We start from the raw sequence: 18,570 nt of genomic DNA, 5'->3' as shown, positions 1-18,570 counted from the left end.
CATGTGTTATAAAAAAAATGTATTTCCAACTGGTTTTGGTCCAGCAGAAATTCGGCACCACGGGGCTAAAAAAACTAGTTTTTATCTTATAATTGTACATTCTATATCCGCGGAAAGCCGTTTATAATACGATACGAGAAATAACTATTATATTCTTATACAAACTTTAAATGAAGATAGCTAGACTTAGAATAAAGGTATTAACACAAAATCAAAAGTGTTTTGAAAATTATGTTATTGTTGTTTATATCTGTAAAAAAAACATTTGAAAACATGCCTTATAAGTGTCCTATTTTACTTATACTGGACCTACCTAAAATGCCGGGACTCGAACTGGGTGCACCTGGAGCTATATTCATGTTCACAAACATTGTTTGCATTGAAGAAATATTTACATAGGCGTTTATTTTGTTAAAATATTCAAATAGTAACTAAAGTTATGAAGGTTTATAGATTTTTTAAAAATAGGGTAGCTTCGGTCCTCCAAAACCGCCAGACGTACTTACCAAATGAACATTAGAAGTTAACAGAGGCAAAATTTAAGTTATTTTCTGGCTAAAGCCAAAAAATTACATCATTTCTTCAAATACAAGCTTATGTATTGAAGTTTACTTTTGTCTACTCTTAATGTCCCGTTTTTTTTGGCAAAAGATCCCACTGTGAATTCGGATTTGGTTTTGTAGTGCTTTCACACAAAGTGCCAATTGATCAATGATCCCATTCTTTTATTTTTTATAATAATTGAAAGGGGGGAAGGTAGTTTTCCTATGCTAAATCCCTGAAGAGGACCTAACTCTATGTGGCCTATACCTGCGTTGCCCTAACCTTTTTTTTTTGGGGGGGGGGGCGGTAACCCCCACTTTTGAAGTTCCTCATTCAGCATTCCTGAGACATATATCTTTAATAGCAATAGAGAAAAAAATAGTGAATAGTTCTTGACGGACATTTGTCAAGGATCTAAAGAGATAAGAAAATGGCCGATAAATTGATGTACAATGTACATCCCCAATGTTAATACACAAAATTACCCCTTCTGTAGATTATAATTAGTAGTTGGAAAGTTTGGACGCACTAATCAAAATTCATTAAAAGTCCCCAAAGTTGATGAGCAAACAAATAAGAAAACGTTATAATAAAACTTTGGGGACTAAAGCAATAAACAGCCTATACAAATTTTTACAAAAAGAATTAATTAATTACATACAAATAAATATATATTTCTATAACAAAATACATTTTACATATATCAACTTAAACATAAACAAGTTTTATAGAAAGTTTAACAAAATCAAACATAATGATTTTTAAACAAATAAAGTATTTTTTAAATTATAAGGTGAAATTGAACTATTTTTGAATATAATATTTTTTGATTCTATAAAGTATATACTTACTATGGTGTTTTATTTGATTTTTTTGTTATAAAAGATCTAAATATGTAAAATGGCAAATAAGAAAAAGGTTTTTTCCCCTGTAAACATTTTTCCAGTAATGACGTCCAAGCTTTTTATTTAGTCAACCATCATATTTTTTCCAGTATGGCTACAAAACGGATTAATATCCACTGGATTAGAACCGATTCTCAGCCATACTGAAAATTCATTTATAGCATCGTATTACAGACAATTTCCCACGAATATTGAAATAAAAATCATTAAATTAATTTCAGTTTTTTTAGACCCTCGTGGTTAACAAAACTGGTTTTAATCTTACAATATCCGCGAAAAGCTGTCTATAATACGATGCGATAAATAACTTTTACAGATTTCAGAAGATAAAACTTTAAAAATGTTTACAGCAAAGGATAAAATTACTGTTAAATACCCATAACAAATCTTTGAATTAGGTTTTTGTACATTTTAAGAATATTTAATTACTTGGTGAGATTTATTCTCCTACAAACGTTCAGATAACCTGAAAAAATGAATTTAGAATACGTTGATATATTGACAGAAGAAACTTTTTCGCAATTTACATTGCTAATATGGATATCATTTATTGGTCTGTTCGTTCATTCAGTATGAGATATCGTTATTTAAGCCAGCTGTGAGTAACACTTAGAGTTCAAGTATATCTGGTGCAACATCCAAGTAATAATATATCAATTCTTTAAAAAAGTGGAACTGCTAGACCGATATGGATCTCCTTTACAGCTAGGCAGCTAAGGTACTGGAAAGGTTTATAACTGTCAACAAAGAGGATACCTCACCCCCCCCCCAAACAAAAGTAAAATATAGGCGTGTACCTGAACCTCCTAGTATAACCACTGCCGTTGCGGGTAAAGAAACTCCTGCGAGTTGTTGGGGAGGTTGTGGTTGTTGTTGTTGGAGCCTGCAGGGTTCAATACCAAATTATTTACTAACCATTTTTTTTACCAATTGCCAAGAATGGTATTTGCATTAGTCCCCTTTTTCCTTTTATTCAATACTCCGTCCTTATTTTTTTTATGTTTCTTTCTCATTTCCCCCAGAAATACATTTCCCCCTTCTCTTTCTGTCTCTCTTCCTTTCTTTCTTTTTCTTAAAAGTCGCAAAGAATAATTGGGGAAAAAAGAAATTTTCTTTCATTCGCATGCGACATTTTGTCTATATAGTCGACATAAGCTCAGTTCACAAAAAAAATTTGGAGGTCGACTGATTATTTTAGGTCAACCTAAACAAGTACAACAGAAAAAAAACACAACCTACCTTTTTTCTATTTTTAGTCTGTTTTTAAATTCTATGTCGATAAAATGTTAATATTTTTTGTCAGGGATATATGTAGTTCTAGTATAGTTTGGAAATTTAAATTTTCAAAAAAGGATGTCAATATTATGTCAGTTGGGTCCACTACGTAAATACTGTAAAACAAATCTTTCAAAAAAGCATTTCAATAATATTTGAGCCAGAAACAATTTTTATAATAATCATTTAGTCAACATAGACCTTTCAAATTCCGACAAACCCCAAACTGTCCCAGTTTTGAGTAAGACGATTCTAATTACGTCATATACGTTTCGGGAAAGAAAAAGGGAAGGGGGGAAGAAAATCTCTTCAAAAGAGATGGGAGAAAAGGGAAGAGATTTTCTCCTTCCCTTCCCTTTTTATATGACGTCACAGGAATCGTCTTGCTCAAAACTGGGACAGTTTGGGGTTTGTCTCAAATTCCATGTCGATTTAATGTCATTTTTTTGACAGTTAGTAGTTAGTTAGTTATTGGCAATATTATGTCAATGAGGACCACTTTCTACTAAAGCTGTGTAGTCGACATTGTAGATAATGTGTATTGTTCCTGAGTTGTAGAGTGGTCATTTCTGTTGCTTTGGTAACGATTTAAATGACGACGATAGCTTGAATAGCTACCGGATACCCTATAATAAAAATATGTATTAAACAACAATAAAAAAACATCTTAATAACCTGAATGCATTTGCAGATAGCTAGAAATGGAGGAGACATTGGACCTTAATTTTACACCTAGTGCCTTAAAAAATACAAATGAACAATGATAGGCCTGTATATATTTAATCATTGGTCAACCAATAAATCTAAATAATAATTGTACTTAAAATTATCCTTTTCCTTTTGACTGAGTCAGGGATCTTGAGGGACAAGGCAATGGACGATAGATTGATTTAAACCAAATATCATAAAAATTAGCCTATCTTTTGATAATAATTATTGGGTTACTGGTACATTTATTACAGACCATTGATATTTTATAGAGAATTCTTAAAAAATTGGAGACTAGCATGAATCACAGTAAAATTTACCCTTCCTCCCTGGAACTAGCTGAATGGAAAAAAATCTCTCCGTTACAATAAATCTTATAGAGAAAATGATACTTGCTAAAGGGATATATGAATTCAACCTGAATCTATCTTGTGAATATCTGGAAGTTCCATGAAAGCTGGACTAGAGCTAAAGCTGGAGCTTGTGTCGTAGGTTCTATCTATCTATCTATCCTAGTGATTACCTGGAAGATCCATGAGAGCTGGAACTTGAGCTAGAACTAGAGCTGGAGCTTATGCTGTAGGTTCTGGTTGGGGCGGGATCCTAAAACAAATTTTAAATTCAAAGCATCCCGGATCACATGAATAATTTGTTTGGCTAACGAAGTCATACCCTGCCCATTTTCAATTTTGTTTTTAAAAATTTTTTTTGGGGTAATTCTAGGGGCAATTTTTCCCGATCCTGTTTCCCTGGAACTCTACGCAGCTGAGGATTTGATCTAGTCATCTATCTCTCTTATTTACCTTGAAATGTTCCTGATCCTGTTTTCTTGGTACTCTGCGCAGCTGAGGATGAGATCTTGTCATCTATCTATCTATCTATCTCTCTTATTTACCTTGAACTGTTCCTGATCCTGTTTTCTTGGGAACCTACGCAGCTGGGGATGGGTTCTGGTCATCTATCTATCTATCTATCTCTCTTATTTACCTTGAACTGTTCCTGGTCCTGTTTTCTTGGTACTCTACGCAGCTGGGGATGAGATCTAGTCATCTATCTATCTATCTATCTCTCTTATTTACCTTGAACTGTTCCTGATCTTGTTTTCTTGGTACTCTACGCAGCTGAGGATAGGTTCTTGTCATCTATCTATCTATCTATATAACTATCTATCTAGCTATCTATCTAGATATCTATCTAACTATCTATCTATCTATCTATTTAAATACCTTGAACTGTTCCTGATCCTGTTTTCTTGGGACTCTACGCAGCTGGGGATGAGATCTGGTAAGCCCACGATTATAACTGCTGTAGCCACTGAAATTTAGTGTTAGAAATTAAATAAATGTCAGAAATATATCTATCTATCTAATATGTTTATATCTATTTATGTATCATATCCACCTTTCCATCTATTTGTCAATACATTCATCTAATTATCCTATATTAACGTCTTTAGCCGAGATTCCAAACCATCACCTCCCCGAAGACTAGCCAGATCTATCTGTCTATCTTATTTCTGTCTGTCCAACAGTCTGACTGTCTATCTATCTATCTAACTAATTTTCTATCTAATTATCTATATATCTATCTACCTACCTATAATAGTTGTTAGCCTCAGTGGTGGTAGTTGTTGTTGATGTTGAGGATGGTTCATCAACAAAATTGGCACAGTCACAACTAAAAGCAAGGATGACACCATCAATAAAAGCGAAGCTTCAAAACAATAAGCACAATGTAGATGTATACGTCTATACAAAATAAAATGAAGAATACTGGTTTAGAACTTGATATATGAAATATATTTGTCAACAAATATTAAAAAGCATGTTTTGTAGGACGTACTGACATGCTGGTAACGACTATGGAGTTGTTACGCTGTCTAAATCATACCTAACTATTTCATATTGATAGAACAATTCTATTATGTCTAAGTTAGCGATAAAAGATATGGACGAATGGACGTACGGACGGACCGATGCTAATTATAGAAAAGCTTTGATTTTAACAAGGACAATCATCGGTATTAGTAGCGCAGCAAGTACAAAATGAAGAAAAAGATATAAGTAAAGATGTACACATAATAAAATAAACAAGGATGACAACTTCCATAAGTAGCACATAAAAATCATAAGATGGACAAATGGACAAAGTGAGCTAAAGAGAAGATGTTCTTTTGTCATAACAAAGAAAGAGTGGGAGAGCATAAATTCAGAGAAAATCATAAAACCTTCCTCATTAAGGTTTGTGTATTTTGAAACATGACCACTAAACAGTCGAAAAAACAATATATAGACTAGATGCGCATATGTCTCATAAATTTTTACCGAGATACACTTCCCCCAAAGCATTATAGACTTACTGACAGACAGACAAAGTAAATTAAAGAGTAGCTTTATCAATAATTACCCTTTCTCAAGAGGGGAACATGTGTTGAGGACAATAATTCCAGTGTCTCCCAGTTGTCCTGGCCTGTTAGAACCATCAAGCTGACCCATACACTTACTCCATCTAGTAATACAAAATTAAACTAAAATTAAAACTAAAGTTGTTCTATTCTGTTAATACTATAGTTGCTACATCAAGTAATACAAAATTAAACAAAAGTTGTTCTGTTATGTTAGAACCATCAAGCTGACCCATACACTTACTCCATCTAGTAGTTATACAAAATTAAATTAAAATTAGTCCAAACTTGTCTTATTCTCTTAGAAACATACACTTACTCCATCTAGTAATACAAAATAAAACTAAAGTAGTCTAGGTCTATTGGAACCATCAAGCTGACCCATACACTTACTCCATCTAGTAATACAAAATTAAACTAATATTAAATTAAAGTTGTAAAGGTCTTTCAGAACCAATTAGCTGACCCATGAACTTACTCCATCTATAAATACATCAAACTAAAATTATAAAGGTCTGTTAGAACCATACACTTGCTCCATCTAGTCATACAAAATTAAACTAATATTAGATTAAAGTTGTAAAGATCTTTTAGAACCAATTAGCTGACCCATGAACTTAATCCATCTAGATATATAAAATAAAACTAAAATTAAAGCTAAAGTTGTCCAGGTAGGTTAGGCCATCAGACCCATTCACTTATTCCATCTATTAATACAAAATAAACTATATAAGACAGTTACGCCATTAAGTATCAAAGTTAAAATACAATGAATACAGTTACTCCAGTTACAAAATTAAACTAAAATGATAACTAAAATTACAAATCTTATAATTTAAAATAGTAAGTTTTTTTGTCTGTATCTTAAGATTTCCATAATAAATAAACAGATTGGGTTTTCCATTTCAGAGATGCTTCACATAGGTCCTGGGACGGTTTTGGGCTAATTTGTATTTTAGATTCAATTCATGAATTGGTATTAGACTATTTTTCTTAATTTCCTTCTAGATGCTAAAGGCGAAACCGCAAGTATAAGAATAAAGAGGCAAGGTTTTAAAATTTTTTTTATATAAATACCAAATCTTTTATTCATCGAGACAAACTTACCTTTTTACTCTGTAAGTAAAATTGCTGCGCTATTGAAATAAGTGTCTATGTTTTATGTACTAGAGGCTGCGCTTAAAGCACAAAATTAAAAAAAGAACGAATAACTCAATAGGCTCGGTGGTTAGCAAGATCTTAATGGTAAAACAAAAATGTGACTACTTGATGTAATACCAGAAATTAAATCTCTACTAGCGATTTTTTTTCTTTCTCAGCTATATTATAAAGGAGAACCATATCTTTCAGTTTTTCAGTTAGCAAGATCCTATAATGTTAATTTTATAAAAATATGAAAGCAGTAATAAAGTATAGCCAACAAGCGAAATAAATCTAAAATAATATTTGGGGAGCAGATATACAGGTCGTAAATTCTAATGTGTTGCCCCCCAACGACAGCTAAAAATCACATATAGGTTGCGTGATTTTTTCCGAATTATTTTTGTTGTTGGCATAAGCTGTGATAAAATACCTGTAGCAGACAAATCCACAGTTGACTTCCCTGGCTTGGATTTCACTCTTACTTGTTAACAATAACAGCACAGCTGTAGATATCAATTCAACTCTCATTTTTAATCTATCTGCAAACAAATTCATATAATTAATGGAGCTTTAAAACTTTTCTTCCTTGTCTCAAAACATTTAAAGACATACAATTCAGACTTTTAGCTCTAGTAGTATCAAAACAAGGATGACAACATCCATAAAAGCAAAGCTCTGAAACGGTAGGACAAAAGGGCATTAACACTTGTATGGTGTCAGAACTGAATAATCAGAATATAAATGTATTAGAGTCGAAGCAAAATTGTTAGTAAATTTGTTAAAAAATTGCTTGATACCAAAAATAAGATCAATCGGATAATTAGATCATAGAAAAAATTGAAAATGGACGTTAGGACATTCTGGTAACGATTATAGAGTTGCCACGCTTAAGCTATCCGTCACGGACGGACGTACGGACGGACCGACAATAATTACAGAAAAGCTTCGCTTTTATAAATACGAAAGAAAGGGGGGCTGGGGTTATGTCCCCAAGATTATTATGTTAGTTTGTCTGATTTGCTGAACTTCTCTATTAGGAAAGTTGTTATCCTTGTTTTTGCAAGTAGCTTTAGGTATTAAAACATTCTTATTGTTTATATTCTGATTGTCATGATTTTTAATTAGGAAACCTAGAGATCTAAAGGGATAAGACAATGGACGATAATTGTCTCACATCACCAATGACAGCAAAAAAATTAACACTTCTGTTTATTTAAACTATTGGCTGAAACGTTTGGACACTTAATGTACCAGCCAATTAAATTTAAAAATAGTATCCAAAAATTTTGGGCCAACGAATAAGAAACTAATTGTTGTACCAATGAACAGTCCCTTTCCTCCATGGGGACACTAAAAAGAAAGGGTATTTGCAGTTATCAATGACAATATTAAAATGAATCCAGACAAAATTGACTTGGGGGGCATGGAAGGTACCCAATTGAAACTGGCAGTAATATGTCGAAATACAATTCCAATGGTATAAATTCAGACTGCATGGCTTCAAACAAAAGTGGCCACGGCTGACATAATAACGATTTGCTATTTTTCAAATCACATACTTGAGTATTGGCAAGTCAACCTTATAGTTTGAATAAAAAAAGTTGTTATGACAGTTCCATCATAATGCCTAGTCGTGCACAGGAACCCCGCCCCCTCTAGTTTTGAAATGAAATGGGGAGGAATTTAGTTATTCGTAAGTTAGTGTTTTTCCTTAGGTTAAGTTAGCCTGTATTGGGTTTAGGGAAGCCTTGCATGGTTAGGGCCTCTCGGAGCGATTAGACCTAAAAATTAAAAGATTACTGAAAAAAACCTTCTTTATTTTCAATTAGCGGCCACGCCCCTAGAGACCTCTAGTGGCACTTTAAATGTTTGGTTATCTAAATATGTTACGTTCAAATTAAATTTTTTTTCGATTTTTTTGTGATTTCTCTTTGGAGGGTGGTTGTAGCCTCCCCCAAAATATTTATAAACCTTCCTGGGACCTATGAGAAGCTACCCTGTTCAGGAGAACCCGATCGGTTCAGTGGTTAGCGAGATATTTCGGTACAGACAAACAGACATACAAGCATCATGTTACTTTAATATAAGGATAAATTTTTAAAATAAAAGGGGGGTTATGTGATCACTAGACACTTTGAGGAAAGTACCAAGAATACAGCTAGTTTTAGAACAAATATGATTAATTTCCTAACTTTTAAAGACTTAATCTCCTAAACAAATGTAAGCTGGGTTTTGCAAAATTAGTTTATTTTAGCATTTTCACATAATTTTCCACTAAAGCATTCATAATAACCCAACTCTTAAAATTATTGAGTCGGCTTGTAGGTTAATCAAGAAAAGCAAAAATGAAAAGCTTAATGAAGGACAGTCGGACCAACCGGTTGTCTGTCTGTCTGTCTATCTGTGTGTACCGAATGATCTCGATGCCTGCTGAACCGATATGGTTCTTCTTTACAGTGTAACTTATATTTTTATAAATAAAAAGAAGATATAAAACTACATCCTTAATATGAACGATGTTAAGAATTGCTACGATTTTATGATTATGCCTGGTTGTTATAGGAATCTTAGTGTAATGTTTCAAAACAAAGCTAATAGTTTAGAAAGATGGATGAACTCTCCCGAACTAAGGTAAATGGGTCTATAGGATAATCCACTGTCTAAATAAGAGATTTTGTCGTGTGTGTTTTTTTTAAACAAAAGAGTTATGAGGTTATGAGGTATCCTTTTGTTGCTTTTTAAGTGCATGCCTATGTGGGCTTATAATACTGCTAAACTTTTATAATAGCAAAATTTATTAAGTAATATTTTCTTTCTCATAAACTCTATTATGCTAAATAAATTCATGTCTAAGAAACGTCTTAAGGAAGTGGGGAAATGGTAGCATCTCAAATTTTTGTTATAAATAGATTAGATTTTATTCCCAGACCCCCAAAATATTACCCCATAGGCAACCCCCCAACACATTTGATTTATAAATTTAATTTTACCCAAAGAAAAGAGTGATTGAACGGGAGTTTGAAGTGATGGAATGAAATATTTCCATAAAATTCGACATACTTTATCAATACAGACATAACTAAAGATGGAAGAACAGACAGAGACATACCCTTATAGAGTAGCTTCGCTACTAAAAATAGCAATATAAAGTTAAGTTGTTTGCTATGTCTAAAATTATCTAGAACGCATAAACACAACTTGTATTGCTTTTAGGTCATGAATGAATTAACCATACGTGCGTCTGTGTATGTGTGTGTGTGTGTGTGTGTGTGTGTGTGTGTGTGTGTGTGAGTTGTTTTGTGTTTTACGGTACAGCGGTGTGGTTGTAGTTTATATTTACGTGATTCCAGGGATAAAAGAACACACAAAATATCTCAGAAAAAATAAAAGTAGACCATAGAACAGAAATAGTATTAAAATTGTCTGCTTGTATAAATATCATTGAGTATGTGTGTCTTAATAGATTTATGAGAAGCCGGTGTTCTTAGGGTAAAAAGTAAATTTGTTAATTTCATTAACTTTCTTAAATTTAGCATAAATCTAGAGGCTCTGTATTGAGAAAGGTAATAAGGGACAGTAAAATAGATAAAAACTACTTCAAGATTTGAATATATAAATGAATTAGCCTAACACAACTCGGGACCTATGAAAAGTTTCTATAAGAAAGGAGAAATCAATATTTAATGGTTTTAATTTAAAGCGCAACCTAATCTGATTTGCAGTTTTTGAAATCTATAGCTTCATACAGAACAACCGTACCACTCTATTAATCAGATTAATTAATAATACTTTAGGTGCCTGAAAAAAATACAAATGTGTGTAGTTTTGTGTTTATGTTTATGTTTGTGTATGTGTGTGTGTGTGTGTGAGTATGTGTGTGTGTGTATATGTGTGTGTGTATGTAGGTACAGAAATCCACGCGCCCTAAACTTGACCTTTTACTTCGAGGGAAAAGGGTAAGAAGAAGGACAGAGGACCAAAAAAAAGGGGGGGGGGGGCTTACAAGAGTGCCAAAATGTCTATCTCATTCGGGGGATTTTTTAAAAACTAGATGGTAGGAGGAAAGCTTCTCGTTGTATATTTTACCCATATTTGTTAACTTTAAATAAATTTTATTTTTTTTTTAAAAAGAACGCCATAAAAATATTCATCCCATTTTCATAACTTTTATTTTTATGATAATAGGATCTGAATTTTCAAAAAGTCTGTAATGATTGCTTGGACAATAAAGTATAATATTATATGCGAAGCATCTTTATAATCAAGTCTTAAAAATGAAACTATGTCCTTAAATAGTATCCTGTATTACATAGTTTTGCAACATACTATCGAACTATTGCATCAAAAATTAATACGAAATGACGATTGTACTACAGATAACCCATCCCCCTGTTTTCAACTTAAAAAGAGATTCTATCCGTTGTTACGGTTCTTAGTAACTTTTACTTAACCTAACCTAACTTAACATAAAATCAGCATGAAAAATACGTTTTATCTTTTTAGAATATACAAATAAATTATTTTATATTGACATTATTTCTAGATATTGATATAATAACAGCACAATAATATAATATGGTACACAGAAGCTCTTTATAGTGCCTATAAAAAATGACTTCATACAATACAAATGACCAATGATACGCCATTACAAAGACTAAATTACCATTGACCATTAGTAGACCATTATGGTGACGTCATTTTTTACAGGCACTATAAAAAGCTTCTGATACACAAACTAACATGTTTTCAGTTGAAGCACTGTGACTGAACTAAAACTGGCAGAATGTGTGTATACTCCAGATTTTGAAAGCCAAACAATAACTTCAGAGAGCTTAGTGAAAGGGCGTTTCTTGAAAACAGCAAAAATTTAAAATTTTACAAAATAGGGAAATTAATAGGGAACTTAAAAGGATTTCTAAGCCTATTAAACACACAATAATAGTCTTCACAAGCAAAATAAATAAATAAATCAGTTTCCATTAAAGTGCGTAGTCGAACATTGAAACCTTCACCCATTTTTAAAAGTTATTTAAAAAATTGAAAATGAAGAGGGGATCAGATTATTGCTTTAGGTCAGGTTAGGTTATATTGGGTACCTTGTATGTAGCCCCAACGGGTTAAGCCCCACGCAAAAAGTAATCCCCCTTTATTTCAATTTATATCTAAAATAAGGGTGGGGATGAGAGGGTTCAGTGCTTGATAGTTACTTTAAAGGAAAGAACCTGAAATAGAAAGACTACGGAATTGAAGAGATAAATACCAAAGTGTAAGTACGAAAAAGTTTATGTATGTCCAGCAAGATATCGTAAACTGCTAGACCAAATAATTAATGATTTTCAGAAAAGTATACCCAATCTTATTTTAGGCCTTAACACCTAGAGGCTTGTTGAAAATCCCACAATTAAAAAAAAACTGCTAAATCTATTTTTGGTGGTATTTTATGCGCACCGCGCAAATAATGCTTATACGCACATTTACTATTTTTTAACCCTTTACTCGTAGAGCACTTAAAAACGTTTTGAACCAAAGAACTTTTGAAATTCAAACACTTTAATACTATGATATATATGCGACTTCGCCCTTATCCAATAGAGTAAATGGTATATAATATGCAGAGTTTAGACACGTTAAATATGGAACCTACATCATGTACTAGGTTTTTTTTGTTGTCTAAAAATCTCGGAAAATGCTGGTCTTTATTGATTGTACTTTTTAGTGAATGGTTTTAGGCTATTTTCTAGACCTTACCCGCCCTCTCCTAGGGGCTAGAGGCTGAGCATCCAGAAAAATATTAAATAGGAAGAATGCCTAAAACAATAAACAGAGCTGGATCTTTAAATCATTTTAGTGTTGAGCCAGATCGGGGTGCCCAGAATTTCCGCTAATCACAGCGCGGCATTTCATAAAATGCTGTGTTTTCATTGTGGGAAAATTGGCTCACCCCGATCTGGCTCACCACTAAAATTATTTAAAGATCCAGCTCAGGTGAATCATAATGTTATACAATAAAAGTGTTGGTTGTCTGCTTGATGTTACTTTGAATAAAAACAAAATATTCCAACTTCTGTAAAGGGTTTAGGGAAATGAAGTTTACATATTTTTAACCATTTGCCTTAATAAATCATAAACAAAATATTGAAGAGAAAAATAAGCGTTCAAGTTTTTTAAATCAGTCATAAACTTTCCAAAGATGCTATGATGAAAAGCCTTATCAATAGAACCTTTCCGAGTTTTTTTTGTTTGAAGCTAATGATTTAGATTTTTTCTTTTAAAGGGGCTATACATAGATTTTGGTTATCTTATTTTTTACATTTGAGCCTTTGAATGGTTTTAAGCTATTTTTCTTCCCCTTTTTGCCCATTTCAAGACAGACTCCCTGGATGCTAGGGGTACAACCACAAGATAAACATGGACGTATAACATCTTAAATTGTTACTCAATGGTTCATCATATTCATACATAAAATTAACCAAGGGCGTATTAAGAGTTATATTCCAACAAGTTTTATTCATATATTGCAAAATTAAATCTGCGACTTGTAAAAATTTTTATCTCCTAATAAGCTAAACCAGGTATACAGCTTTAATTTACAGAAGGGGGAATGTCTTATCATATATAAATATCTTAAGACCTACTATAAGTTTCTGGCCTTTATAGTAGTATACTAAATTGAATTAAATCAATTTTACTGTACTTTTAATTAGATTAATTTTAATACACACGAATTTCAACAGAGAAAAAAATGAAAGAAATTGTGATTATGCATGAAAGTATTGCGACAATAAAGTTTTTTTCTCAGATAAAATACCCTACCCAATGTAAACTAAGAGTTTTGAAAGAAAAACTCCCAAAATAAAACACCTAATTACGCCTCTAAAACTCAAAGTTTTGGCTTTAAAAATTGCAAATGCATGGTATTATCATTGGCAGAGATTTATGATGCAAAAAATATTGTTTAATTTGGAATCTTTTATTAGTAGATTATGTCGATTTTAATGATCAAACAAAAGTGTTCATATTGACATATTAACGTTAACGAAAAGTTAAATTTAAAATCATATCGTTTGCTTAAATAATTTTGGTACTTTTGATAAATTTTGATTAGATGGTTTCAAACTAGTTGGGTTTAAACTTTTAAACAATTGCTTCAAATCTACAAATGGTGTAATTTTATTTATCATCATCTTTGGGGATATATATCAATTTATTGTCCATTGTCTTATCCCTTAAAATCACTGCATAATTTTCCTATCCATATATGTTGATATCAGCAAAGACAGAAGGCCAGACTGACAGACAGACACAAGCACTAGTAGAGTACCTTTGCTTTTAAAACTATTTATTATTAACGCAGCTACTCTATAACTAGTTTTTTTTTTTAAAGCAGCAAAGCTACTCTATAATTTTAAATGTCCGTCCATATGTCTGTCTGTCTGTCCGTCAATCACGAAGTGGTGGAAACATTATTTTCTCGAATGATATCAAATTAAAATTCCCGTCGTTCTTAGAGTAACATCCATGGCGGTCGGACTCCTTTTTAGAAGGTTTTTGGCTATTTTTTATCTTTTTCACATATGACGTTTTTGGTCCTATTTTTAAAGAATATATATCCATGATTGTGAGAGGGTGAGAAAGATCAATATGAATGAGTCAATAAATTGTAACACAGAGTTATCAAGAATAGATGTTGCACACATTAAAGTAAAACACTAGAGGGAGAAAGGGTTAAATAACTGTATTTCCCCATCGCAACCGCCTTGTGCAACCTTTCTATTGGGCATTGAAAATCAACCAATGGTGTAGCTTATATCAACACAGCCAAGTAGCAGCAAATAATTTAGAAGCCGACGAAAGAGGTCTTTGAAAAAGGAAGGGAGGTAGTTGTCTGTATATACATCTATACTATAGATCTTTTTGCACACAGAAATAAAAATATTTTATTAATTTTTAATAGAGGGGGGTTGATATTATTTTTTTTATGTTTGTTTCTCTTGGTAGGTTAATTGTGCCCTCCCCCAAAAAGTTATAAACTTTCCCTAGATCTATGAGAAGCTTCGCTTTTTAAAGTAGAAGCATATCGCTTCTCTTCTGCGGTTAGCGAGATCCTCTGCTACACAGAGACATACAGACGGACATACTGTTACTTTTATATAACAATACTGTTTATATTATTTTTATTCTTGGCCTCATTTCTAACAACTAAAACCTCTTGAGGACGGAATATTTTGATATTATTTTGGTATACCTCTGAACAAAATCTAGCTAATGAAGTGTACGATTAACAACCAACACTTTGATTGCATTAACTTTGTCTAAAAGTCTTAACTCTGCATAATTATGAATTGTCACTGTTTTTAGCCAAGGTATTCGTCTTTGTTGCTTATATAACACAGTAGCAATAGAAACCATTTTTAATATCTTTATTTATGACGATATGTGGCGTCATAAAAATTCGTCTAAACTTCATCTCTTTTATAGGGGTTTCTTTTTCCACTTCTCCCCTCATCCCTCCTTTTTAGACGTATTTTTATGACGTCACACAAGACACTTTCCAGTGCTTTTTGTGATATTACTCTATGCTAATTCTGTATAAATGCTGACCTCTTCATGCCAAATTCTTATTCTAGTAAAAATAATAGCACAGATTTAAAGGATAATGCAACTAAAGAAAATAATTGTTCCTTCTATAATTTTTAAAAATTTTATTATATCATGAAAAAAATCGTTGTCCAAATGGAAACAAAAGTTTAACATGAAAATTTTGGTACGGTTTTTACAATTGCTACGATTTATACGTTGTACCAAACTGTTTCAAGAATCACAATGTCAAATTTAACTTGCTAAAACAATTCTAACACCTTTTGTTTCTATTTTATATTTATTGCTCTATAAAATTACTAGCGGCTACGCCCCTAGAGGCTTATAGGGACATTTGAGGAGGGGAGAGTCGAATTTGATAACCCAATTTATTATTTTAGATTTAAAAAGAAAAAGTAGACAACAAATTTTTGGAAGAGGGGGGGGGGTAATTTTTTTAGGGGCGATTTCTCTTGGGAGGGTGGTGGTACCCTCCCCCAAAATAGTTATAAACTTTCCCGGGACCTATGAGAAGTTACCCTGTTAAGGAGAACCCGATCGGTTCAGCGGTTAGCGAGGTCCTTCGGTACTAACACACAGACAAACAGACATCCTGTTACTTTAGTATAAGGATTATTTTGACGTATATAAGGAAAGGATAGACAAACGACCAGAACCTTGCTGGCTATATCATATATATAAAGTAGTAATGTTTTTTTTGTCTAAAGTTCTTTATTTTAAGGAAGCTTCACATTGGTTTCGGGGTTGGTTTTTATGTTAAGATTTAAGTCTTGGAATTTACGACCCTCTTGGTTCTTTACATATGAAAGCTTTCCGCAGATATTAAATTAATAACAGTATGATTAAAAACAGTTTTTTTTTACAGCCCTGAAAGGCCGAAGGACCGGGCTAACAAAACTGTTATTTATATTATGATTTTTGTTTCAATATTTTTGAAAAAAAAGTCTGTAATATAATGCTATACATAATTTTTCAGTATGGCTGAGAACCGGTTCTAAACCAGCGGATATTAATTTATCCATACCGGAAAAGCTTTTCTCTTAAATAATGTTTAAATTGTAAGACCTCTAAATTATTTCCATCAACATATATTATAGCTTCATAGAAGGTATAATAAGGAAACATTGAAAAGAAAACATTAAAAAAACTATCTATTACAACCTGATGTAACAGGATGTCTCTCCGTTTGTGTGTGTGTCTTTGTCCAAAGCTAACTACTGGACCAAACCTGTTCTCCTACATAATGAAGCTTATAGGTCCAGGGAAGGTTTATAACTATTTTGAAGAGGGATCCAGCACCCTTCCAAGAGAAATCACGCCTGGAAAAAAATCCTCTCTCCTAAGTCTTTTACTTTTTTAATGCTAAAATTTAAGGGGATAACGCTTAAATAAAACAATAAAACATACATTTTCTATTAATTTGCTTCACAATTTATGGATGTTGTCATCCTTGTAAAAATATCTAATAAAAACACAATTTAAGAATTGTCTGGAATATAAAATTGTTATTGCTTTAATACTATTAATTGCGCATTTTTGCAAGCTGTGCATTTATAAAACAAATACTTATCCTTTCATCCATGTTTCAACCCAATTTTGAAATATCTAATAAAACCCACAAATTTAGAAAAGCATAGATCATAAAACGCTTATTGCTTTGTGACTAAAAAAGTATTATTTGCGCATTTTCGCAAGCTGTGCATTTTTTACCAACAAAGTTATCCCTTTTTCCTTGCAACAACTGTGTCCGTCTGTCTGTCCGTACGTCCCTTAAGATCTCGGTAACCACTGAACCGATCGGATTCTACTCTTCAGGGTATCTACCTATTGGTCCTGTGGTGGTTTTAAGCTATTTTCTTGGGGGGTGGGACACCCCCAACCCCCTCCAAAAACAAAAAAAGTCCCCCCCCCATTTTTTTTTTTGTAAGAAATATCCTTGGTCCTTAGTAGAAGATTCCTTTGTGGAAGATTTCCTTGGTCCTTCTTATAATTTTTTTCTTTTACAAATTTCACCTTACACTTTTTTTACCATCTCTTGGGGCAAAGCCCCTAGAGGCTAGGGGCGAAGCCGCTAGTGTCCAAATATTGTAATATATTTTATTGTAATAAATTATGCAAATAGGCTTTTATTACAATAAATCTTTTATTAATATGGGCGTAGAATGTTTTTTATAATAAGCAAAACTAATTTTTACCATGAACTGTAGAAAAACATATTTTTCTAATGTTTATTGTTTAACTAACAATTTTTTTTCGTTTGATAGCCAAAAGGAAAATTAGAGTTTTAAACGCATACATTTTTAGAAAGAAGTACTTTATGGTTATTCTCGGACTTAAATTGGCTTTGGGCCACTTATTACCTAATTTTCTATGGAAAGCTGTCTATGATAAAATGCGATAATAGTTATTTATCGCATCGTATTATAGACAGCTTTCCATTCAACGGATAGCAAAATGAAAAAAAGATTATTTTCCCACTGGTTTTGATTTGATGATTTAAAATTTTTTTTTAAAGCGAAGCTTTTCCATAATTAGGGTCCGTACGTCCGTCCGTCCGTACGTACGTCCGAGATAGTTAGCTTTTATTCGTAAATTTAAACAGGTTAGAATTGTCCGATCGATTCCAAACTTTGCATGGTGATTTCTGTAGTAGCTTAGTACGATTTAGAAAGCGTATCAACTCTATAATCGTTACCAGAATGTCGATTTTAAACATGATGATTTTTAACTTTTTAACAACAATTTTGTATATGATAAATTTATCCGATTGATCTGACTTTTGGAATACTGATTCCTAGGACAACAAAGTACAATATTATAGGCGAAGCATTTCTATAATTAAGTCATATGTATGTCCTTCAACAATATCCTGGATTTCAGCAGTATTTCAACAGATTTACTTACAATTTGTTTCGATTTTTACACATTTATATTCTAATTATTCAGTTCTGACACTCTATACGTGTTAATGTTCGTTTGTCTTACCGTTTC

General features: G+C 32.5%; 1 protein-coding gene across 1 annotated transcript; it reads right to left on the bottom strand.

Moving 5' to 3' along the window:
* Positions 1-1,342: 1,342 nt before the first annotated feature.
* LOC145306066 (uncharacterized) lies at positions 1,343-7,513 on the bottom strand. Its single transcript, XM_080147997.1, has 8 exons — positions 7,409-7,513; positions 5,838-5,939; positions 5,028-5,108; positions 4,658-4,745; positions 3,955-4,034; positions 3,274-3,349; positions 2,246-2,334; positions 1,343-1,914 (listed from the first exon to the last, which is right to left on the bottom strand). The coding sequence occupies exons 1-8, from the start codon at positions 7,504-7,506 to the stop codon at positions 1,896-1,898; spliced, it is 633 nt and encodes a 210-aa protein (XP_080004123.1). The 5' UTR covers positions 7,507-7,513; the 3' UTR covers positions 1,343-1,895.
* Between the last annotated feature and the right edge of the window lie 11,057 nt (positions 7,514-18,570).

Source organism: Acartia tonsa, chromosome 14, assembly GCF_053477335.1.
Source record: "Acartia tonsa isolate MP-2025a chromosome 14, ASM5347733v1, whole genome shotgun sequence".
Lineage (NCBI taxonomy): Eukaryota > Metazoa > Arthropoda > Copepoda > Calanoida > Acartiidae > Acartia > Acartia tonsa.
Note: the sequence above shows the minus strand (reverse complement) of the source record. Positions and strands in the feature narration are given on the sequence as shown.

Coding starts and splice junctions, on each gene's coding strand:
- LOC145306066 (XM_080147997.1), bottom strand. CDS start 7,506: ATGAGAGTTGAATTGATATCTACAGCTGTGCTGTTATTGTTAACAAGT. Junction 4,035..4,657: donor AGGATCAGGAACAGTTCAAG/GTATTTAAATAG, acceptor AATTTGTTTTAG/GATCCCGCCCCAACCAGAAC. Junction 3,350..3,954: donor AGCTCTCATGGATCTTCCAG/GTAATCACTAGG, acceptor TTTTTATTATAG/GGTATCCGGTAGCTATTCAA.